General features: G+C 44.2%; 3 protein-coding genes across 8 annotated transcripts; 1 reads left to right on the forward strand and 2 right to left on the reverse strand.

The window, feature by feature from the left end:
• Positions 1-242: 242 nt before the first annotated feature.
• On the reverse strand, positions 243-5,882 carry prpf39 (PRP39 pre-mRNA processing factor 39 homolog (yeast)). 4 transcript variants are annotated; one of them, XM_077711404.1, is made up of 14 exons: positions 5,717-5,882; positions 4,766-4,827; positions 4,420-4,558; positions 3,938-4,332; positions 3,629-3,873; positions 3,368-3,535; positions 3,125-3,305; positions 2,592-2,699; positions 2,335-2,499; positions 1,731-1,857; positions 1,381-1,649; positions 1,066-1,250; positions 788-995; positions 243-691 (listed from the first exon to the last, which is right to left on the reverse strand). In XM_077711404.1, exons 1-14 carry the CDS (start codon positions 5,727-5,729, stop codon positions 602-604), a joined length of 2,355 nt encoding a protein of 784 aa, XP_077567530.1. In that variant the 5' UTR covers positions 5,730-5,882; the 3' UTR covers positions 243-601. The 4 variants fall into 4 exon arrangements, with proteins under 4 accessions (XP_077567530.1, XP_077567531.1, XP_077567528.1 ...); XM_077711405.1 differs by having other exon boundaries at positions 4,766-4,824; positions 5,717-5,870; XM_077711402.1 differs by having other exon boundaries at positions 4,420-4,827.
• Positions 5,883-6,498: 616 nt separating this feature from the next.
• On the reverse strand, positions 6,499-14,447 carry zbtb2b (zinc finger and BTB domain containing 2b). 2 transcript variants are annotated; one of them, XM_077711407.1, is made up of 3 exons: positions 14,058-14,447; positions 10,529-10,709; positions 6,499-10,114 (listed from the first exon to the last, which is right to left on the reverse strand). In XM_077711407.1, exons 2-3 carry the CDS (start codon positions 10,699-10,701, stop codon positions 8,767-8,769), a joined length of 1,521 nt encoding a protein of 506 aa, XP_077567533.1. In that variant the 5' UTR covers positions 10,702-10,709; positions 14,058-14,447; the 3' UTR covers positions 6,499-8,766. The 2 variants fall into 2 exon arrangements, with proteins under 2 accessions (XP_077567533.1, XP_077567532.1); XM_077711406.1 differs by having other exon boundaries at positions 14,016-14,447.
• Positions 13,580-19,841, forward strand: dcph1 (damage control phosphatase 1). Of its 2 annotated transcripts, XM_077711410.1 has the most exons (7): positions 13,607-13,684; positions 16,463-16,575; positions 17,129-17,240; positions 17,500-17,605; positions 17,938-18,176; positions 18,252-18,417; positions 18,905-19,841. In XM_077711410.1, exons 3-7 carry the CDS (start codon positions 17,161-17,163, stop codon positions 19,691-19,693), a joined length of 1,380 nt encoding a protein of 459 aa, XP_077567536.1. In that variant the 5' UTR covers positions 13,607-13,684; positions 16,463-16,575; positions 17,129-17,160; the 3' UTR covers positions 19,694-19,841. The 2 variants fall into 2 exon arrangements, with proteins under 2 accessions (XP_077567535.1, XP_077567536.1); XM_077711409.1 differs by lacking the exon at positions 16,463-16,575 and having other exon boundaries at positions 13,580-13,684.
• The last annotated feature ends 530 nt before the right edge of the window (positions 19,842-20,371 follow it).

The following is a 20,371-nucleotide window of genomic DNA, read 5'->3' on the forward strand; positions in this document are numbered from 1 at the left end:
GATATTTGTGGTCTTGGTGCTATGAAACAGTATAGAATGTTAGTACACTAAGATGACCAAATATTGAGTAACATTTTTGATTAGTACTTAGCATCAATTCACCTTTATTCCAGGCCATCTGACTCAATAAAAAGATTAACATTTAAAACACAGTTAATCCATGTATTGTATACAATATCTACATGATTCTGGACTATTGAACATGACTTATTTTGACTGAAGATGGAACACGGAGACATATGTATAACAATCTGTTTATTATGTAAGCAAATCAAGAGAAACAAAAGATAAAACAGGAAATCATCGTTTGGTGTTTATTGAAACACATTAAAAATTATTCAAATTTTAAAGAGACCCACAAGGAAAATGGGGGGGAAACTAAGTCTTCCCATCTAGAGAACAGAGTGGAGCAGGGGAAGCTTGTCTTAACAAACAACATGCATCATGTGTATACTTGTATTTGTCCAAACAGTAGCTATGTATTTGAAATTATTAGCTTGACTGAAACCAGAAAACAAATTGTTTGGGAACAGCGGTGCTGGTCGTCTTTGAAAAGCTAGACACATTCTCCAATGAGAGACCAAAATCACTATCACATCCATCATGTGGGAGGAGGAGGATAGTACTGGTTGTACTGGGCATATTGGTTGTACTGGCCCCATGAATTTTGACTCCAGGCGCCATACTGTTGCTAAAAAGCAGATGGGGGAAAAGAAAAAATTAAACATTCGTGTGATGGCAAATATAAACATGATCTTTGAGAATACAAAACTAAGGAGAATCCCACCTGGTACCAGTTGTTGTAATTGTACGCACTGTTGGCCTGCATGTCCGCACCGGCGGCGGCTGCAGCAGCGGCGGCCATGGCGCTTTCGTCCATGCGCTGCCGCTTGGCATCGGGTTCCTGAGAGCTGTCGTAGCCGTTTTCTGCCTTTGTCTTTAATGCATCGACTTCCTTCAGCATGTTCTGGTGTTCTTCATAAGCGGCCACCAGACTGAAACACAGTTGAGGCCCGGTTAAGCATCAGAGACCCCACACGGTGACGACGGTTTGCAAAAACTCACGTGTGGATGTCGGTGCCAAAGTCCTCGAGAAATTCCACTTTGCGCTGAGCGAAGATGAGTCGTGACTCAATCTCCATGGGACTTCCAAGGGCCTTGTCGAAGCAGGCGATAATCTCGGCCTGGTTTTCAGTTACGTCGCTGCTGTATTCCAGTTCAAGCAGGTTGAGGTAAAGTCTCGGACTCGTCTGGGGAGGAAAGAAGCAGTAGAGGGCTTGGCAAATGTGCGTCTATGTCAATTTTAATGTTTTCCTTTTAAACTAGAAGATGTTGAGTTTTAGGATTCATTGTGCTGCACAACTTTTTATAAGTCGCTACCTGGTCTTTGTCGATGGCATCCAGCAGCACTTTCCTAGCCTTACTCAAGCTCTTCTGTACTTTAACAAATTGTCGTGCCAGCTTAACGGCATAAAATGACGTTTCATTGGTGGTCTTGGACGTCTCCACCGCATCTTTCAGTAATGACTCTGCCAAATCCAGGTTGCCACGCCGACGCTCCAAGCTGACTCGCCGGAGACGGACCATGGCCAAGCAGGGTACCACCACTTCCAGGTTCTTCAAGATGCCACTGGCTTCCTCCACGTTGGCTATTAGGAGCAAAATGGCGAGTACATTAATACTACTACCGAGAGTGCATGTCATTATCATTCCATTTTCACAGCACTCACCCTGCTGCTCTTCAAAGGCAGCCCACAGCAGGTGGATGGCCGGCTTTCTGGGCAAGTGCACGGTACACGCCTTCCTGTAGACATGCCGGACGCCCTCGGTGCTGTAGCCCTCCAGGTACTTGGCATACTTTTATAGCGTGAAAATAAGAGAAAGTGGGAAGGAGAGCGAGCAGATGACAGGAAAGCGGAGAGAGAAAGAAAGGCAGAGAAAAAGACACGCTATTTATATTTTCAGGCTCGCGGACGGCGGGCGAAAGGCGACATTGACAAGATCGTTCTTAAAATTTTTCTGTGTAAACCCATCAGCACCTTCATGGAACCAATTAGATAAGATTCTGTAAGGTAGTGGGAGACGAAGAAGATGCAGTTGGCAAATGCTGCAGTCAAATCTTGTGTGGCAAGCTGGCCATCCCCTAATACAACAGATACAGTCACATATCAACGTTACACGCAAAGAGAGCGAAGGACGGTTCGTCGTGTTTTTTTTTTGTCGGTTTTTCTGCTTTTACTCCGTGTGATTGCCATCGATGGTGTGGGGCTTTGGGGAATGCAGGGAAGCGGCGAGAGTAGAAGCGGAGGGAAGGGAAGAAAAACGTCTTGATACCTTGATCCAGAACTCTTCATAGAGAGCACAAGCGATGAGGCAGCGTTCAAAGAGAACAACCACACGCTCCGGGGTGCCGTTCTCCATCTCAAAGTCCAGGTATTCCCGCCAGTTGTTCAGTTGGGTCTTCTCCAAGGCTTTAACGTGGAAGTATGGTCGCTTGATCTAAAAAAAAAATAAACCAATTGAATTGTTAGTTAGACATTCAAAATAGAAAACAACCAAAATGAAAGTCTCCTTTAAATTCCAATCCTTACCCCTTCCTCAAAAGACCAGCGCTTGCTGACTTCGTGCTCGTTGTGGTTGAACACTTCTTGTCGGGCTTCGATCACTTTGTGGCGCATGTTCTCGATCTCCGTCACCCTCTAGGTGGAAACACAGACATGGCACGGTGCGTTAGCGGGCTTGACACCAATCACCTGCTCCACTGGATGTAATAGCTGCCGGTGGAGGTCCCGCAGCCATAGATTTACATCACCAGAGACAAGAGGCCTGCAGAGGGGGAGCGTATATATGCACCCTGCATATCAACCTCTAGGTGGAGGTGCTGCGGGTCAAGGGGCCTCCAAGGGGTTGTTCCATTTAGTTTAAGGGCGAGCGTCCCTGACAGGATGCCAGCGTGAAGCCCCCCTTGGCTGTCTTTGGCTTTGCTGCCGACAAAAGACAACTCTTCAAACTCTTCTTTCAATCCACTTCATGATGGACAACAGGCATCCTCCATCTAACGCCAGAATTTCTTGTCGTGCTTTACAAACGCTTCCCTACACGCTTTTGAGGACCGGCCGCGTACCTTGGCGGGGTCGGCGAGGTCTTCCGTTCCGGGCGGAAGGTCGTCTTTCGGGGCGGGCTTTTCCGCGTCGTCTCCCGCCATGGTTGCCAGGTTGGCGTTGGAGAGCTCTAGCCTCAACTGGACAAACTCCCCCTCGGATAGGAAGTGTTTAGGGTGGTTGCTCTGGACGTGATCTTTGAACCTGAATGCAAACGTCAACATTTTAGCCACTATAGTATTTTGGGCTAAGTTGGTCTTTCTTACTTTTGGAAGTGCTGGGAGTATAGCTGTGTGGGGATGCCCAGGACGCGGTCGTAGATTGCCGTGACATTGGCCAGTTTATCCATCTCTGTCTCCCAGATGATGAAGGATTCCCAAAGACGATCAGAGCGGAAATCTGTACCGGCCGCCAGCACAGCATGTTCGTACGCCCTGGAAAAGAAACAATATTTTAAATTGATTTGTTTTTAATACTAAAAAAAATGTTAACCAGGGAAGGTAGACTTGGAAGTGTTTGCTACTCACGCTCGAATGCGTCCTTCTGTCTCCGGGTCGTTCCTGTCAGAGTTCTCCTTAATGTAGGTCATGTAATGCAACCAAAGGTCCACGCTGAGCGGGATGGCCTGCAAACCTCGCCGGTAAACCTCCTCCGCCACGTGAATGTTGCCGTGTCGTTTCTCGATGTCGGCATACTTCTTCCAGTAGCCGTAGCAGTAGGGATAGCGCAGCAGGAAAACGTCAAATGACTTCCTCACCGCCTGGAGAATATTCTGAAGGAAGAAGATGGCTTGTGTTATTCTCTATTACCCGATTAAGCTTTTCATTTGTATTTACCTCTTGCTCCACATATTGCAGCAAATAAACCCAGGAGTTAAAGTCTTCCGGGCTTTCCTCGCATCCTTTCAAGAGTTTTTCAAACTCGCTCGGAAGCTCCGGCTCTGTATGAACAAAAGCCAGTTGGGCGGCGGCAGCGGCTTCTTGAGCAGCGGTGGCCTGTTGATCACCGGCTGCTTCTGATGGAGCGGTCTGTTGAGCGGCGACTGGTTCTTGGGTGGTGGGCTGCTGAGCGGTGGCGGCGGCCTCCGGAACTGCGGCCTGTTGAGCCCCAGCTTCCTGGGCACCTGCCTCTTGAGTGGCAGCTACCTGGACATTAGCCACTTGAGTTACATCTTTAGGGGCTTCCTCGAGCTCCATGCCGTCATCGGCCACCTGCGAGACGACCACGCCACCTGGAAGAAAATCAAAAGGCAACCATGAAATGGCGATTCCTAACTGTTATCCAATTTCACGTTTGAGTATTTGAATGGATTTCTTACCTTGACTGGTGACTTCAGGTATGGTTGGTTGAGCCTCCATAGGCTCTGCTTTTTCTTCGGGCGGCTCTTCCGGGGGCTGCGGGGGAAGCGGTGGCGGCGGTGGTGGCTGCTCATCTGGACACAGTGGCGCACTGGCCATCTGAAATTGATCGGCAGCTTTCTCAGCGGGACCCAGCTCTGGAGGAGGAGGTGGTGGAGGGGGCAATGGAGGGTTGGGGTGGTCACCTGCCCCATTAGCAGAATTTATGCTAGGCTCTGGGGCAGCTTGTTCCATGGCCCAGGCTGCTGGAGGTGGTGGAGGAGGGGGAGGAGGAGGAGGTGGAGGGTACGCTTCCCCGTTACTCGCCATGGCACGGGGCTCCGAGTCCAGCATTCCAGTAGTAGGTTCTTCAGGGACGTGAATGCCTGCTAAAACAATTGCATATAAGTTTAGTTGAAATGGTCTTTCTTTTCACAAGAAAGTGTTATTATATTGTATATTATATATTTTTGCCACAACTGCATTTGGACAAATTGCCTTCAACTTCGCTAATGGATATTTGTACCCAATGGTTCTGTTGTTTGTCAACAAACCAGCAGCTACTTTTACATGAGATTACTAATAGTATAAAATGTACCGTGTTTACTTTCAATTTCACTTACTATAAATCAATCTAGGTCTGTTAAGGCTAATCAACGTATATCTTTTCATCAGGCTGGGTTTTATTTGTTCATGTTAAAATATGAGATGTAAGTACACATGTATATACGTGTCCATGAATGTAATACGTTACGACTAGTCACTGGACCAGCTAGATCAGAGAGTACTTGGCAACTTTTGGCTAAACACGCTGTAATAACATGTTTCACTGATAAAAGTGCGCGCATTATGGTGGATCTTATTATTGTTGCTTTGTTGTGGTTACATCCACGACAGTAGATACACAAAGTTGAAACCCAAAATAGGCCTCTGTTTATGTCTAATTCCTGGAAGGCATCGCGGCGAACGTGGACCAAAGTTGTCTTTAAATACATGTTTTGGGGAAAATAAATGATTCCACTTTAGGGTTGTGAAAGAAAATTCCACGATTTACACTTTCATAGTGATCGGGAGCGTTGATTGTCGGTGACCTTCTCGTGTCTATAATTTTTCTACGTGTTGCAATGCGCCATTGCAATTCCAGGACATAGTCACAGCCAATGACTTCTCTAGAATGGCTAGCCCCGCGCTTCCTTGCGCGGTACCGTCTACTGTTTTTTATGATCTTTATATACTTAAGTCTGTTGCATTACGAGAATAATATGTGCATAATCTTACCAGAAGCTTCCATCAACTCTTTTAGCAAACTTGTAGCGGCGTTCTCGATCACTTTAGCTAAACTACGACAACGCAGCGTTGTTCATGCAACATCGTTTTTGAACGGAAAACGAGGTAGATAGTACGCATGCTCAGTATACTAGGCCTCCGTCCAAAAACGTCGGATGTACGTCCAAGAGCACTTTCGACACAAATACTGTACAATAACCTTAACTCACTAATACAGTAAACCTCGTATTAACAGCAATAATAAATCGCGTCATTTAATAAATGGACATACGCGAATAATTTGTTGAACGTTATAGGTTTGATAACTGATTTTGAAACGTCACGTGGTCTGTGTCGCAGGTCGAATGGTTTCAACATACACCCACACATTGTGGTTATATTCGCCTTATACATGTACTTTTTAAGCTTTGCATTGCATATATGTAGGTTATATTTCCACACTATGATGAAAGACTAAAGTATTTTTTTCTACTATGAAACCAACACAAAATATCCGCACTACGACGTGTGCAGGAAGTGTTTTAGAAAAATAAATATAACATTGTTAATAAAGACGAAACGCGCGTCACCCTAAACTTGAATGCAATTTTAAGATCTAACGAAATGACTTTTTATTGTTATTCTGACGTCAGCTGGGATACGTGTCGTTATGTGAAAGTGACAATGGCTTATGTGCAAAACATGTAATTACCAGTTTATGCCAAAGCCATTTGCCATTATGGAGATCAATCATCAAACACCCTCCCCAAAAACTGATCTCAAAATAGTCCATGTTATCAAAAGACATATTTATTGTTTGTTCATTAAAAAAACAAAGCTATTGATAAGGAAAACAAAATAAAATAGTCACATTCCTGAGAGCACATATTGATCACAGTAGATGTCAGACGAGCTTTGAGAGGAAACATTAGCTTGTGTTACTCAAGTATTATGGGATGGACTCGTCTTGATGTCCCCATACCAACATGGAACACACACACACGCACACAGCACGCACGCACACAGCACGCACGCACGCACGCACGCACGCACACACACACACACACACACACACACACACACACACACACACACACACACACGCACACACACACACACACACAGACAGGACGGTGTCAAACTTCTGTCATTTTCCTGAGATAAACACACATCGACCAGATAATTAAGTCTTACAAAAAAATTAAATCGTTTCTGTATGCCCATGTTGGTGCAATGCAGCACAGTCAAACAGCGCCATCTAGCCACAAAACTGGAGTAACTCCAACAATGCGACCACTTTTCATTTCTTTGCACCATTTATGAAAAACAAATATTCTAATCCTCTATCCTAAATGAAGAGGACATGGGGTTTTGCTAGTGTAACAATAACTCTGGGAAATCATGCATTCCAAAGAAAAGTGTATCTCTGTTAAGGCAAAAGATAACATTTTGCATACAAATATTTAAGACAGTCTTTGGGGGGGGCGCGCCCCATAATTTTGGAGAAGCATGAAAAAAAAAATCACCCTCAAATATACCTGATTGGCTTTCTTTAAATGATAAAAAAAATGGGTAGATATTGCTGTATACGTTGATACATTTCAGTTATACTATGGAAGAGAAAAAACAATACAGAGATACATGCTTTTCATTGGAATGCTCCCCATTTTCCTAATTTATACAGCGATGTAACCCATGAACGACAAATGTCTGGTCAGGTAGTAACTAGCATTTATACAAGGTCATTTATTAGGCTAGTTATAACTATTTATCTTGCCTGTCTTCAATACATGTGAATCTGCTAAATCAAATGCATTTTAACTCTGAAAGCTACATTTTCTTACAATAGACTCTTTGTAAATCATACCACTGTGTATAAAATTAGAAATATTTAAGGGGTAGATTCAAGTTAATTCCTGCTTTTACCTTTTTTTTGTTCATACTTCCATATTACGGAAAGTAAATGTGCTTCCCTAGTTAAGGATATCGCGATTAACCAATGAACAAGGTGCAAATTGTGTTCATTCAATTTTGCCACTCGTGAACACAAATTGGAAGACGTCAAGAGTACAGATTGTCTCGGGCGCGTGTTTTTGTGGACTTTAGTTGAAATTCTAATGAGTCTGCCTACAGCAAAGCAATACTAGATTATATGTACAGTAAAGGCCTCCCAACTACACACCCACGCTACAAGTCGGGGGGCCCTCGTTTCCTGTTCCCACGCATGCGGTCGCGCTACAGCTTGAGCGAGCTAGGGGCGTGTCATTTGGGCATTCATCAATATCCTAAATATACTAAATTGTTCATATACTAGAGCACTCTGTTTACATTACTAAGGCATTTTTGTGCACTAGTAATGTCTTGGTATTAACAATTTAGTCCACTACTACTACTGTCTCACACTGTTTGACATTTCTGCACACAAATAAAACCATTTGGAAGACAATGACATTAGTGTGCGGGGTGCTGGAGTCATTCTGCAATGAAATTAGACTACTAGTTAACAACAAAAGGTCACCAACCTTAATAAGGGTTCTTTTTTGACATTGCTATTAATTGCTCCATTTATTTTAAGATATCTAATTGGCGGGCAACCAATTCCGTTGCTGGCTGGGATGGACTCCAGCACTCCCGCGAGCCTTGGGGATAAGCATCTCGGAATACGAACTCTAAACTAGCACTTCAAGAGAATTATGACTAGTGGCACTTAACTATTAACTACAGCAGTTTTGCCCTACTAGTAATGTGTAATTGGTTAATTTTGTGCAGAAAGGTCAGACAGTAATAATAAAAAAAATGTGTCCATAGGAAGAAATTTGTCTATACTAGCCATTTACTGGTGTTCTAAATTTAATGTCAGATGGGGGAAAAATGCTCAAATGGCTTTCCGTTCAGATAAGACATGATGGCAGTTTTTTCCTTGTGTTCCATCAAAGTTGACATAGAATGGAACAAAAAAGATAGTTTCTCCCACTCAAAAACAGAACCCTGACTGACTTGAGTTAGCTTAGTCATGAGCTATATAATTTAAGGGAGGGGCTGGGATTGGCAAATTTGGGCGGCTACTCCACCAGGATGTCCTCAGCCTTAATGGCAGCTTCGAGCGGCGTGCCCGAGTTGGACAGATCGGATCCGTCGTCTTTGGAGAGCTCATCGTGCGGGAGCATGAGAGCGGTGGCGCCGGCCTGCAGCCCCGCCAGGCTCCCTTGCGTGAAGCACAGGTGCTTGATGACCTCATTGGGGCTGGAGAAGGTGGTGGCGCAAATGTTACACTTGTAGGGCTTGGATGTGGCCAGGAACATGGCCTCCATTTGGCTGCTGTCGTCACCGGCCGCGCACAACTCCATGCTCTGGCGGTCTACCAGCGTGTAGGCGTCGGCACCCTGGTTGAGGCATACGTGGCGGGCGGCCTGGTTGGCACGGCAGAAGCTCTTCCCACAGGCGCTGCACTTGAAAGGCTTGCCCGTGTGGATGTACATGTGCTCTCGCCAGTGGCTCTTCTGGATGAACTTGCGCCCGCACGTGCAGCATTCGTATTTCCGCCGCTTCAGCTCGCGGTCCAAGTCGCCGTTCTCCAGGTTGTCGATGTCGGCGATGTCCGAGGGGGGCGGTGTGTCCGCCTGGCAGTTGTTGCCGCCCGCGCCCCAGCCCGACGTGGATACCTCGGCGCGTGGGGAGTCCGAGTTGTTCCCGGAATTCAGGGTCTGCTCGCCGTCGCTGATGATCTCCACGGCGGCGACTCGGCTTCCTTTAAGTAGCCCCTCCGCCTCGGGCACGCTCTGCTCGGCGACCATAACGGGCGAGGGCACGCTTTGGGTCTCGAAGGCCTGGGCGTGCTGCAGGAGATGCTCCCTCAACATGCTCCTCTGGTTGAAGCGACTCCTGCAAAGGTGGCAGGAGTAGTGCTTCCGGAAGGATGAGCTCCTCTTCATGATGCTGGGCTTGACGTGTAGGATGGCGTTGGTGGAGGCGGACGTACCCACGTCCGCGCCCGGAGACTCCGAGGCCGCCTCTTCTGCGGCGGGCTGGACCCCGCTGGTGGACGCCTCGGCTTCCGGCGGAGAGGCTACCGGCTTGGCTCCCACCGGGAGCGTGGGGTACTGAGCCTCCGAGCCCAGGGTCTCCATGTCGACGGGAGAGGATAGTGGCAAGCAAGCCGACAGTGCCGCCTGCTGGTCGGCGATCTGAATGCCATAGAGGGAGGTGGAGAGGTTGATGCTCTGCTCGGGGTGCGCGTAGACCGACTGGCTGGCCTCCTGCAACAGAGGGTAGGCGTGCAGGAAGCGTACGCCCTGCTCCAGACGTGTGGGGTCGATGAGCTGGGGGGCCAGCTTCCCGGTATACATCAGGTTCAGGAGGTAACTGAAGATGTCGGGCTGGATGTCTGTCGCCTTCAGACGTACACAGTCACTAGAACATAGAAAATCCATTTCAGTAACTTAAATCTAAACTTTACTCTGATCATTTTAATGTTCATGTTAAATAGACAAATATTGTGAATGTCCCAGTGTATAATGTATCCCCTTTTAATTCACCCTGCTGAGAATGGTTGTTTAATACTTGTTGAAACTTTCTTTGAGAACATTATTTTTCTCTAAATGTTGTAAGTTGGAGCTTTTTAAAACTGCTTTGCTAGGGTAATAGAATTAGTAGACATGTGCTGTATAATTCAATACTATTTGACCACTAAATGTGTTGTAAACTGTGTGGAACTGATTGGTCAAAATGGACCAACACATTGGGCTTTGAGTTTTGTTATTCAAAATATTCATAGATTATTGATGTCCTGCTAAATATAAAGAAATCCCCATTTCTGCACAGTACCTGTCCTGGTGAATGAAGAGCATTCTAAAGTAGTTGGAGAATGCAGCAAGCACGGCCTTGTGGGCTTTAAAAAAGACATCTCCAATGGCCACCGTGCAATCACACAGGAAGCCAAACTCTCGCTGAGCGTTGAGCTGCTGCAGCAGGATAAGACCGTGGTTGGCCAACTCCATTCTTCAACCTGCACGCACACACAAGCACACATGTAGAATTCGGTTTCCTGTCTGTGACGAGACCGGAGGCCACATCAACCGCACGGAGATGGTGGCTTTGTTACAAGCGCAAATGCTGAACAGCATTGAGAGTAACAGATAAACAATTTCCTTAAAAAATGCATTTCTACATCATTAAAATGTCTGTTATACGACTACCAAATTAAGATGGAACAACCCAAACCAGCCTTTCAAAGTCCAATCATTTTGCACGTGCACAACTCTGCTTTTGCGATTAGGGCTCTGGGTCGTGTGAAGTCAATCTCTGGGGACATGTAAGAGGGCGACGTATCCCCCCCGACCAATCACGACGAGTTGCCGTCGACCCCCAGAGGTCACTGGGAAAATGGGACGGCTAGAGGCCATCACATGATTCGGGAAGTGGGCGTCGGCCCGCATTCCCGAGGCAGAACTACTAGTTTTACTCCCCCAACCCCCTTGCGGAGGAGGATGACGGACCACCTATTTCCCTATACAGGAAGACAGAGCAAGATGAATGATAACCTTAAGTTAGAAAACAATTCTTCCGACATGTTGGATAGGTTATGTCAACATGAATTGATGTTCTACTCACCCACAAGACCCTAACAAATATAAGCAAAGTTAGTGACTGATATTTTTTGTTGTTATTTCAGCGCAGATGTCTAAATGTTAGCATGACAGTATCATTTTCTATCACATTAAATAAACTTTTTCTAAATGCTCAGCATAGACTTGCAAATAAATAAATAATGGTGCGCTTAATGGCTGTACTAACAAAAGTGGCAGCGGGAGTTTGTGTAAAAGGGGTACTAAGTGTATTATAAGTGATGGAGTATCAGAAAATGTTGTACTAGTAATAGTACTACAACTTGGTTTGAAAAAAAAATAGAAAAGGTTGTAGCAGTTGCCACATTTTTAATATTAGCGGTATCAGTTATAACAGTAGGAGTAGATAAAAGTACTAATAATACTAATAGTACTGTTTATTGACCCACTGCCCCTGATTGGCCTGAGGTCCATACTCCAGTTTTGTTTTTAGCCGGGGGGAAAGAGAGTGAAAAGAAAAAAAAACATCTATCACCATTGATTATTTACTATCCTGTTAAATTAAACAGCATTACTTATTCGCAGCCTTTAAAGCGGCGACTTATTGTGAACAACAGCCTATCTTGCCATCTGCCTCTACCAGATGGTCGCACACCCGGAGTGCGTTGCTACTACCCTCCGGTCTCTGCCCTTACTAGAAATGGGGTATTTCTTAACACTGTCTTTGCTAATAGGGATTTAAAAAAATGTCTTTTTAAGAGACGTTTTGACCCTGCACACATTAATAGTGTTTTTAACTTGAGTCTTTTCCAGCTGAAGTTGGGCTGAGATATTTTTACCCCTTGGTCACTTTTGGATTCATTGCATACGTTTGGTCATCTTTCTATGTGTTTTTCCAAGTTTCTAATAGCGGGGTATGATCTATGGTAGGCGCGCCATTGCTGTCAATCATGACGCGTCCAGGCGTGTGATGGTTTGCGGGCCCCGGGCATTACATTCTGCTATGGTTTGAGATCAAGACTATATGATGGTCAGAAATGTAACAAAATTGCCTTATATATTACATCTATAAAATGTGGAAAAACAAATCTAGGCCTGGATCCTAACGTGGGAAACACTTGGGTCCCCAGAGTGTGATGACTCAAAAGTGAACATACAAGTCGCTATGGTGGAGCTGAGTGAACAATTGAGCCTCCAGGCCTCAGTAGCCCCTTCCCAAAAGGACAGAAACTGTGAAAATACTTGCCAAGACTTGAATATGGACAAAAAAGACCAAAATCTCACAGAAAACTAACAACTTTAAAGGCAAGGTGGTTTGTTGTAAGATACCTGGAAGAGTAAATGCAGCATTAACAATGTAAACAAAGATCATGGCATCATTGATGGAGTTAAAAAATGTATTCTAAGTAGAAATAAGAATTGAAGTTTTTTTAATTTGAGCTATTCAAATAGTGAAAAAATGTCTACTGAGCAAGGTGGTTTGTTGTAAGATACCTGGAAGAGTAAATGCAGCATTAACAATGTAAACAAAGATCATGGCATCATTGATGGAGTTAAAAATGTATTCTAAGTAGAAATAAGAATTGAAGTGTTTTAATTTGAGCTATTCAAATAGTGAAAAAATGTCTACTGAGCAAAAGAGAATATTCTTCTGTTAAGTTTTTAGAGTGGATGAGAAGTTGTGAGAGGATAAATCACAGCTGTTTCATCAAACAACTTCTGACCCTTCTTCTGAGGATATTGCCTTACTGTAGCAAACTATTCACCCTACATTACCCTATGATTTTTTTCCCTTTTCCCCAAGCTCTAAAAGGGTCATCAAAGGAGCCCATTGAGGACGTGGACCACATCAAGATGGCTGTGACGACAGAGCTGAGGAGGATCATTATTATTTAGCACTTTTAATAATCAGCAAGACTATTTTATCCGACATATTTACTCAAAACTGATATAATTTGATTATATATTTTATAACATGTATCCATTTTAATTTGCCTCAGAGTATTATAGGGCAGGCACATAAACCATTCACACTGACACAACGAATGGACAATATATAATATTCAGCAAATCTACTGTTTATTGTTTGGAAATGTTTAAAAGGTCAACTAAAGTATTTGGTAAACAAAGATGACACCAGAATGGAACCTATGCCCCGACTCTGTGTATTTCTGTTATTTGATCTCTCAAGCAAATAAAATACACACCATCCACCTGTCTTAAAATGAATATCTAATTCCCAAAATGAAGTGATTTTATAGAGTTTAACCCAGACTCCGGTAGATCTTCATAATAAGACAATTGTTTCTAGGCGACATAGCGCCGCCCCTGCTTTGAGGCAGACACGTGGAGCGCTCACTTCCGTAGTACTTTAAACTTCTCCTACAGACAACATTCGTCAAGTGTGGAGCAGCAGGTGAGGGATGCATACGTGTTTTACACTGGGACAAAGAAGCGAGGGAATAAGTGAAGGAAAAAAAGCCGATTAGACACGCTGCAGCGAGGGACGCAACATGCAAACCGGAGCGCGTCGTGCCTGCCACCGCCTTTCGGTTTGCTACAAGCTAACACGAGAAACGGACGTACATGCACGCGCGGCCACCACGCACACATCCGCGTACGGAAACGCAAGCAAGCAGGCAGGCGCGCGTGCACGTACACGAGGGGGATGGGGGTTGCTCGCCAACGCCAACTTCTCCGTATGGCAAACACGCTCAATTCAAAAATAAATAAATAACGGAGCTCACCAAAACAGTGACGGTAGTCGTGTGCGTGTCTCTTGACGTTACCTTGGCCGTCGCTTGTCCGGTTAAATTGTCGCTGCTCCGATCGCCACCGCCAAATGTTTTTTTTGTTTTTTGGGAGGGGGGTGGTTGTTTGTCACCGGGTGGGGACACGTCCGTCCTCTCCGGGCTCCCAGCAGCTTTGTAAGCCGCTCGTTAGGGCGGCGGAGAGGGTCGTCGGTTGTTTTCCGGTTAGGGGGTTTTACGTTACAATCACATGACTGTGGCGAAGGGAGACCAGCCACACGCAACCGTTGCAAGGATCCGTTGGCGTTGGCCAAGGGGGCGGTCGCGTTAACGTTAATCCCCCCCTCCTACACACACACACACAAACACGCCACCACCCCGAGCACTGTCCTTTTTTGTTTGTTTGAAACCGCCGTTGGAGCCAAAAAAAAGCCCCGTGGAGACGCGGCTACATGCTAATTGCTAGCGCACTTGGTGACTCATTCATTGGGCTACAACGCGCGCGTCTGTGTTTTGTTTTATTTGTTTATTTATACATCAAATAGCATAAGAATAAATATTTTTTTAAAGATCGCAACAAACTCCCCAAATGTTTGTCTGTTCAATGAAACAAAAGAAAACGTTAACTTGAAATGTATGTCTACACACTTATTTTAAATCTTCAATAATCAAAATATAAAAGTAAACAAGCTCTACAAAATGTGTTATCATAACGTCGATGAGGAGGACATATGCTCCACCAAAACACTAGATTTTCTGTAATTTGCTGTATTCCTACATCCCCTAAAAATAAAACACTAAAACTCCTAATTATTGTAGAATTCAATTCCATTAATGCTTAGTAAAATGTCCATTGGCTATTTGATAATATGAGACCTCCCAATTCCAAGGAAGAAATGGGCATCTAATACTATAAGTGTCGTAGTAGTACCTGTCGCAGTTATACATACTGCTAGAAAATACAAAATAGTAACTTTGTTTACCTAGAAACCACAATGATGCAAACATCTTTATTGTGGTTAATGTCTTGAGAGGAATTACACAGGCACTAAACATGGCCATTTCATTCACTCACTTGCGGTATTTTTAATTGGCTGTTGCTCAGTTTCCCATAAAAATCACATATTTATTTCATCCCTTTTGCACCTAATTTCAGTGATGCCCGCATATAAGGATTTGCTATTGTGAACATTTCTGGAAGAATTGACCTTTTCAAAGAATCACTTCTAGAATATTCCTAGAAAAACACAATATCTCATTTCTGGTGTTTTTTTTTTCTTTTCTTCGAAGATGCCCCAATTTTTGAAGAGAAAAAAATCAACCATTCAGATTTCGCAGACTGATTCCAATGAGCTAAAAGTTCTCATATCTGTAGCTTATGTGCGTACAGCACTTAAGAGGCACAAATAAGCATTTGATTTGGCCTGCCATCCTATTCCTATTCAGTTACTCAAAACTTATGAAAAATTCAAACTACAAAAACTGTCAGAAATGCATTTGCATGTTAATTTGCGCATAGATAGTGTCCCCCCCCCCAAAAAAAAAAAAGAATACTTCACACTAAAATGCCCCCCTGATTTACAATCATTTCATTAAGTCATGTATCAGGGCTTGCCACTGATTGGCAGTATTCTCTTGTAAAACAGTGAGGCCATTCAGTCTGAGGACAGGGAGTCCACAGGACGCTGGGCTACAGCCGCTTAACGGGCAGGAAAAACTGTGGACTGTGTAAAAGGAGGCATGGGAGGGAGGGACTGACTGTCCTATGAAACGGGTTCTGTTGTTTGTCCTATCAACAAACAAGATCTGATCGTGTCCGTGACTGGAGGCCGGCTAGGAGGAGGGGGGGCGCTAAATCTTTGACAAACAAATGCATCGGTGGAGGAGTCCTATACATGTTAATGGAGAAAAGACAAAAAAGCTTGTTTACTCAAGCTGGCTAATTCCCAGCAGGTAGCCTCATACCTTCAGACCTACTCTAAGTTATCCCCACTTGATTGTTTTTTTTTTGATTCTGCCATTAAACTAATAGCAAAGACCTCTAAAAATCAGCCATCCCGAATGCTAAAATAAGCCCAACGGCAAAGTGCAACAGAACCTCCTTTTCAGGGATGCAACAGGGCCAACACCGCAAGCATGTGCCGGAACACCTGTTTAAACAGGGCCTTTTACGTTAAACCGCCACCCTACCCCCACTCGGCGTCCTTTGGAAACCGGAGTGGTGAGTCACTCCCCTCACGGTCAGGAAGAAAAAAAAATACAAACAGATCCGGCCAGGCTGGAGCCCGGTGGGGGGAAGGGAGGCCCGGCCCGGCGGTGGCTGAACACCGGAGGTGGACGCAGCTGGACTCCCACACTCAAGGCCCCCCTTACATCCTGACAATGGGTCGCCGTGTTCCCATAGTGATGGCGCCAGAATCAATTGATATGCCTATATTTTCTAGACAAGCACGCAGAGCAGCCTGAGGCCAATCGCTTGGTCACGCAGACACTCGGGAACGGCGGGGGACGTCCCAAATGAATTGTCCGTTCTTCAACGGATGATTTGTTTGCCACGGTTAGCCCTATTTTGAAGTTCAACGCAAACACTGACTTAAACTGCATGTCTCCCGAACACATCTTTTTATCCATTAAACTGCATTCATTTTGTTCCCCTTACCACAATATTTGCACAAACCCATCTTCCTTCCTTTCGCGCCAAAAAAGCCCCGAGGCTTCAAAATCTGCTATTTCCCGATAGGACCACCTCACGTTTCCCTGGCAACCGTTGCCAAGGACAACTCTGGATGCCCGAGGATGTGGGATACATATGCGAATTGCATCACTTTACCAATTGACTATAAGTTATGTAATCAAGATAGTTACATACAAAAAAACAACTGCCCAAATATATTGAGACGTTTTCAGGGGATATATGGCTGTATGTGGTCGCTAGGTGACAGCAAAGCACCATTACAAATCAAATATTATTTTCAATTCAGTAAAAAATAACACTGATAAACTAAATGAACTAACTGGTCTGATCAGCTTCAGTCTAGATGAACTTAATTCTATTGGCATATTCAAATGTGTATATTTAACAACAAACACCCCTGTCTTTCTGCTTGCAGGTTTGTAGTTTAAATAAAGATTTGTAGTTTGAATGACTAAGTTTCCCGGAATCATGGCGACCGACCAAACCGGCGATGTAGTCCCCCCCTCTCTGTCAGCCAAGTCAGTTGGGTATGTTGACAGCTTTTTCAATTCTAAACAAGGTGGTTAAAACAAGTGTGTTTATTCAAATCGTTAACTGTAAAGATCGTGTGATCGCGAACGTTGTGTGATGACAAATAGCCTTAGCGTTTAGCTGTCAGTGTTGCATCACATGAGTGTCTGTTGGGGTAAGAATATGATTGTATACATGTATCGTGCTAAGTATATTGCGATCTGATTAATGCTCTTAATGAGCATTGGAAATAATTGCAGATTCTCTGTATTTTAGATCGTTTGCATACTTGACTGTGAGAGACAGATTGCCCACCATCCTCACCAAAGTCATAGACACTATCCATCGCAACAAAAACAAGTTTTTTGAAGAATATGGAGAGGTAAGTCATCATACTACACAATGTACTTGCACACCCCATCCAGGTATACTACGTTATAATAACATCCTACATTTGGATGACTGACAGTTATTACTTGGTTCAAATAGAATTGAATTGGTCTGAGCTTTCTGTCATAAGCAGGTTGCGAAAGAAACTGTGGTCTATTTCACAACTCTGCTTTTTAGAGAATAGCACAATGTACTGGAACATTAAACAGTTGTGCATGTATACTACCTAAAAGCCTTTTTTGCACAGTCTTTTATGTCTAAAGCCCCCCCTCCTTGTATTAAATCATTAAATCTTACCTTGTTTTTGTATCCTGTTGATTTCAGGAAGGAATCCAAGCAGAAAAGCAAACAATTTCTCTGTTATCCAAACTGAGGAATGAGTTGCAAACAGACAAACCCATCCTCGCATTGACAGATGGCCTGGATGATGCAGACGCGTGGAACCGGTACCTGCAGAGACAAACGGATCAGCATGAAGACCAGGAGGTCAGCTGGTTCAAGTCTCCCTGGCTATATGTAGAATGCTACATGTACCGCAGAATACGGGAAGCCCTCTGGCTCAAGTGAGAAACATGTCTAAATTTTCACAAAATTCCTGTGCATGATGACACTGGTCAGTAAAAAAATGTTGTTTCCAGCCCTCCCATCAGTGACTATGATGTCTTCAATGAAGGGAAAACCCAGAGCTACTTTGAGTCTCAGCAGGCTACAATTACTTTATGCACATATTTTGAGAGCTTCAACAAGAATATGGAAAACATCCCTGACAATCTCCTTTGCGAGTATTTCAACAAATTGCTGCAGGTTAGTACATTTTGAGTAGGTATTCAGAAATATTTTTTAGCACAAGACCTTGACGACCAAACCTGCTAAAATACGCTTTATTCTATAAGACAGGGAGGGGTAGGGAACCTATGGCCCAGGAGCCACGTGTGGCTCTTTTGATGGGTGGCATTTGTCTCTTCTAGAATGCATACTCTCATTTGTTAGCAACTTCATAAGAATGTGAAAAGTAGTTTTTGTGGTGTAATTACTAAAAACATAGGCACCCATTTATATGTATTTTGACTTTTAAATTCAGAGAATGGCTCTCAATGAATAACATTAGAAAATATGAATTGTTTATGGCTCTCTTCGTCAAAAAGGCTCCCGAACCATGTTATTAGAGATGAACCAGAAATGACTTTGGACATGTCCATTGCAATGATCAGTTTAGCACCTGAAAGCCATATATGTTGAAGCAAGTGCTATTCCATTCAGAAACATTGACCATGCTTACTTGACTCTATAGGTTTCTCTCTGGGGAAACAAATGCGATCTATCAATATCTGCTGGTGTGGACAATTCACAAAAAGCCAGCCCCATCGAGTCTCTAGCTGCCTTCAAGCTTTTCATCTTGGTGGACGATTCTGACTCCCTGTGGTCAACACTGGTTACTACCCGGCAACAAACACAGTCGGGGAAAGGTCGCTCCTGCCGAGTGGACTTTGTTCTGGATAACGCCGGCTTTGAATTGGTCACTGACTTGGTCCTAGCTGATTTTCTGTTATCCTCCGGTCTAGCCCAGGAGATCCGCTTCCACGGCAAATCCTTCCCCTGGTTTGTTTCCGATGTGACGGTCGAGGATTTTCATTGGACAATCCGGCAGACCATGGCGGCTAATCATAGGTCGATGTCCCAGACGGGGGTGAGGTGGCAGCAATACATGAAGGAGGGAGTTTGGTCCTATCATGACCATCCGTTTTGGACGCACCCACATGAGTTCTGTGACATGGAGGCCAATGCTCCAGACCTGTACGCAACTCTGCAAACAGCAGACTTGGTGTTGTTTAAAGGCGATCTCAACTATAGGAAGTTGACAGGGGATCGAGATTGGGACCACACAGTGGGCTTTGACACTGCTCTGAGGGGGTTTGGACCAGCACCGCTATGCAGTTTGAGGACTCTGAAGGCCAACGTTCAAGTGGGGTTGCAGCCGGGCCGAGGGAACAAGCTGAGCTCTCAAGAACCGGACTGGATGACGTGTGGAAAGTACGCTGTCATTCAGTTCCATAACCCAAACCCGGATAAGCAAGACTGACCTGCAGAATAAATGATCTAAACATATCTTAAAGCCACAAAGGTGACGCAACGCAGTCATTGAAGAAAGCACTTCCAAATGTTACATTTTGCCTTCTGTCAGAATGTATGTCTTGCCTTTTTTCACAAATAAAAACAGTTTCAAGTTGTCTTGCTTATTGAAATTGTGTTGTTACATACACAGACAAAAATAGGGGTGCAAAATTTACATAGCTTCAAGATGGTATAGTTTTCACATACAGATATAAAGTAATTTGCTTAGGTAAGTAAGACTGCCATTCATCCATAGCCCCAAAATGAAGTCACCAATAAGCTATATAGAAAGATTCAATGTAAGAAACTTACATCATTTTCCCAAGCAATTTTCTTCTGTTTAGTTATTCAAATTAATCACTATTTTAGCATTGAACTATAATTTCCAACAGGTTGTCATGCATCATCCATATATAGTGACAGTATAATGTGCAACATGAGCTGGATGCATTAAAAAAAAACATTACTGTACTTGAATGCAACTAAACAATCGCTCTTATTTGATTTGCATGTCTGCATACTCAAGGATTCCCGGCAAGTTCTTATACTTCAAATCAGGCATGTCCAAAGTCCGGCCCGCGGGCCAAATAAGGCCCGTGCACAAATTTTTACCGGCCCACGGCCTCTATCATGAAATCAATAATAC

This window comes from Stigmatopora nigra, unplaced genomic scaffold (assembly GCF_051989575.1).
Source record: "Stigmatopora nigra isolate UIUO_SnigA unplaced genomic scaffold, RoL_Snig_1.1 HiC_scaffold_26, whole genome shotgun sequence".
Lineage (NCBI taxonomy): Eukaryota > Metazoa > Chordata > Actinopteri > Syngnathiformes > Syngnathidae > Stigmatopora > Stigmatopora nigra.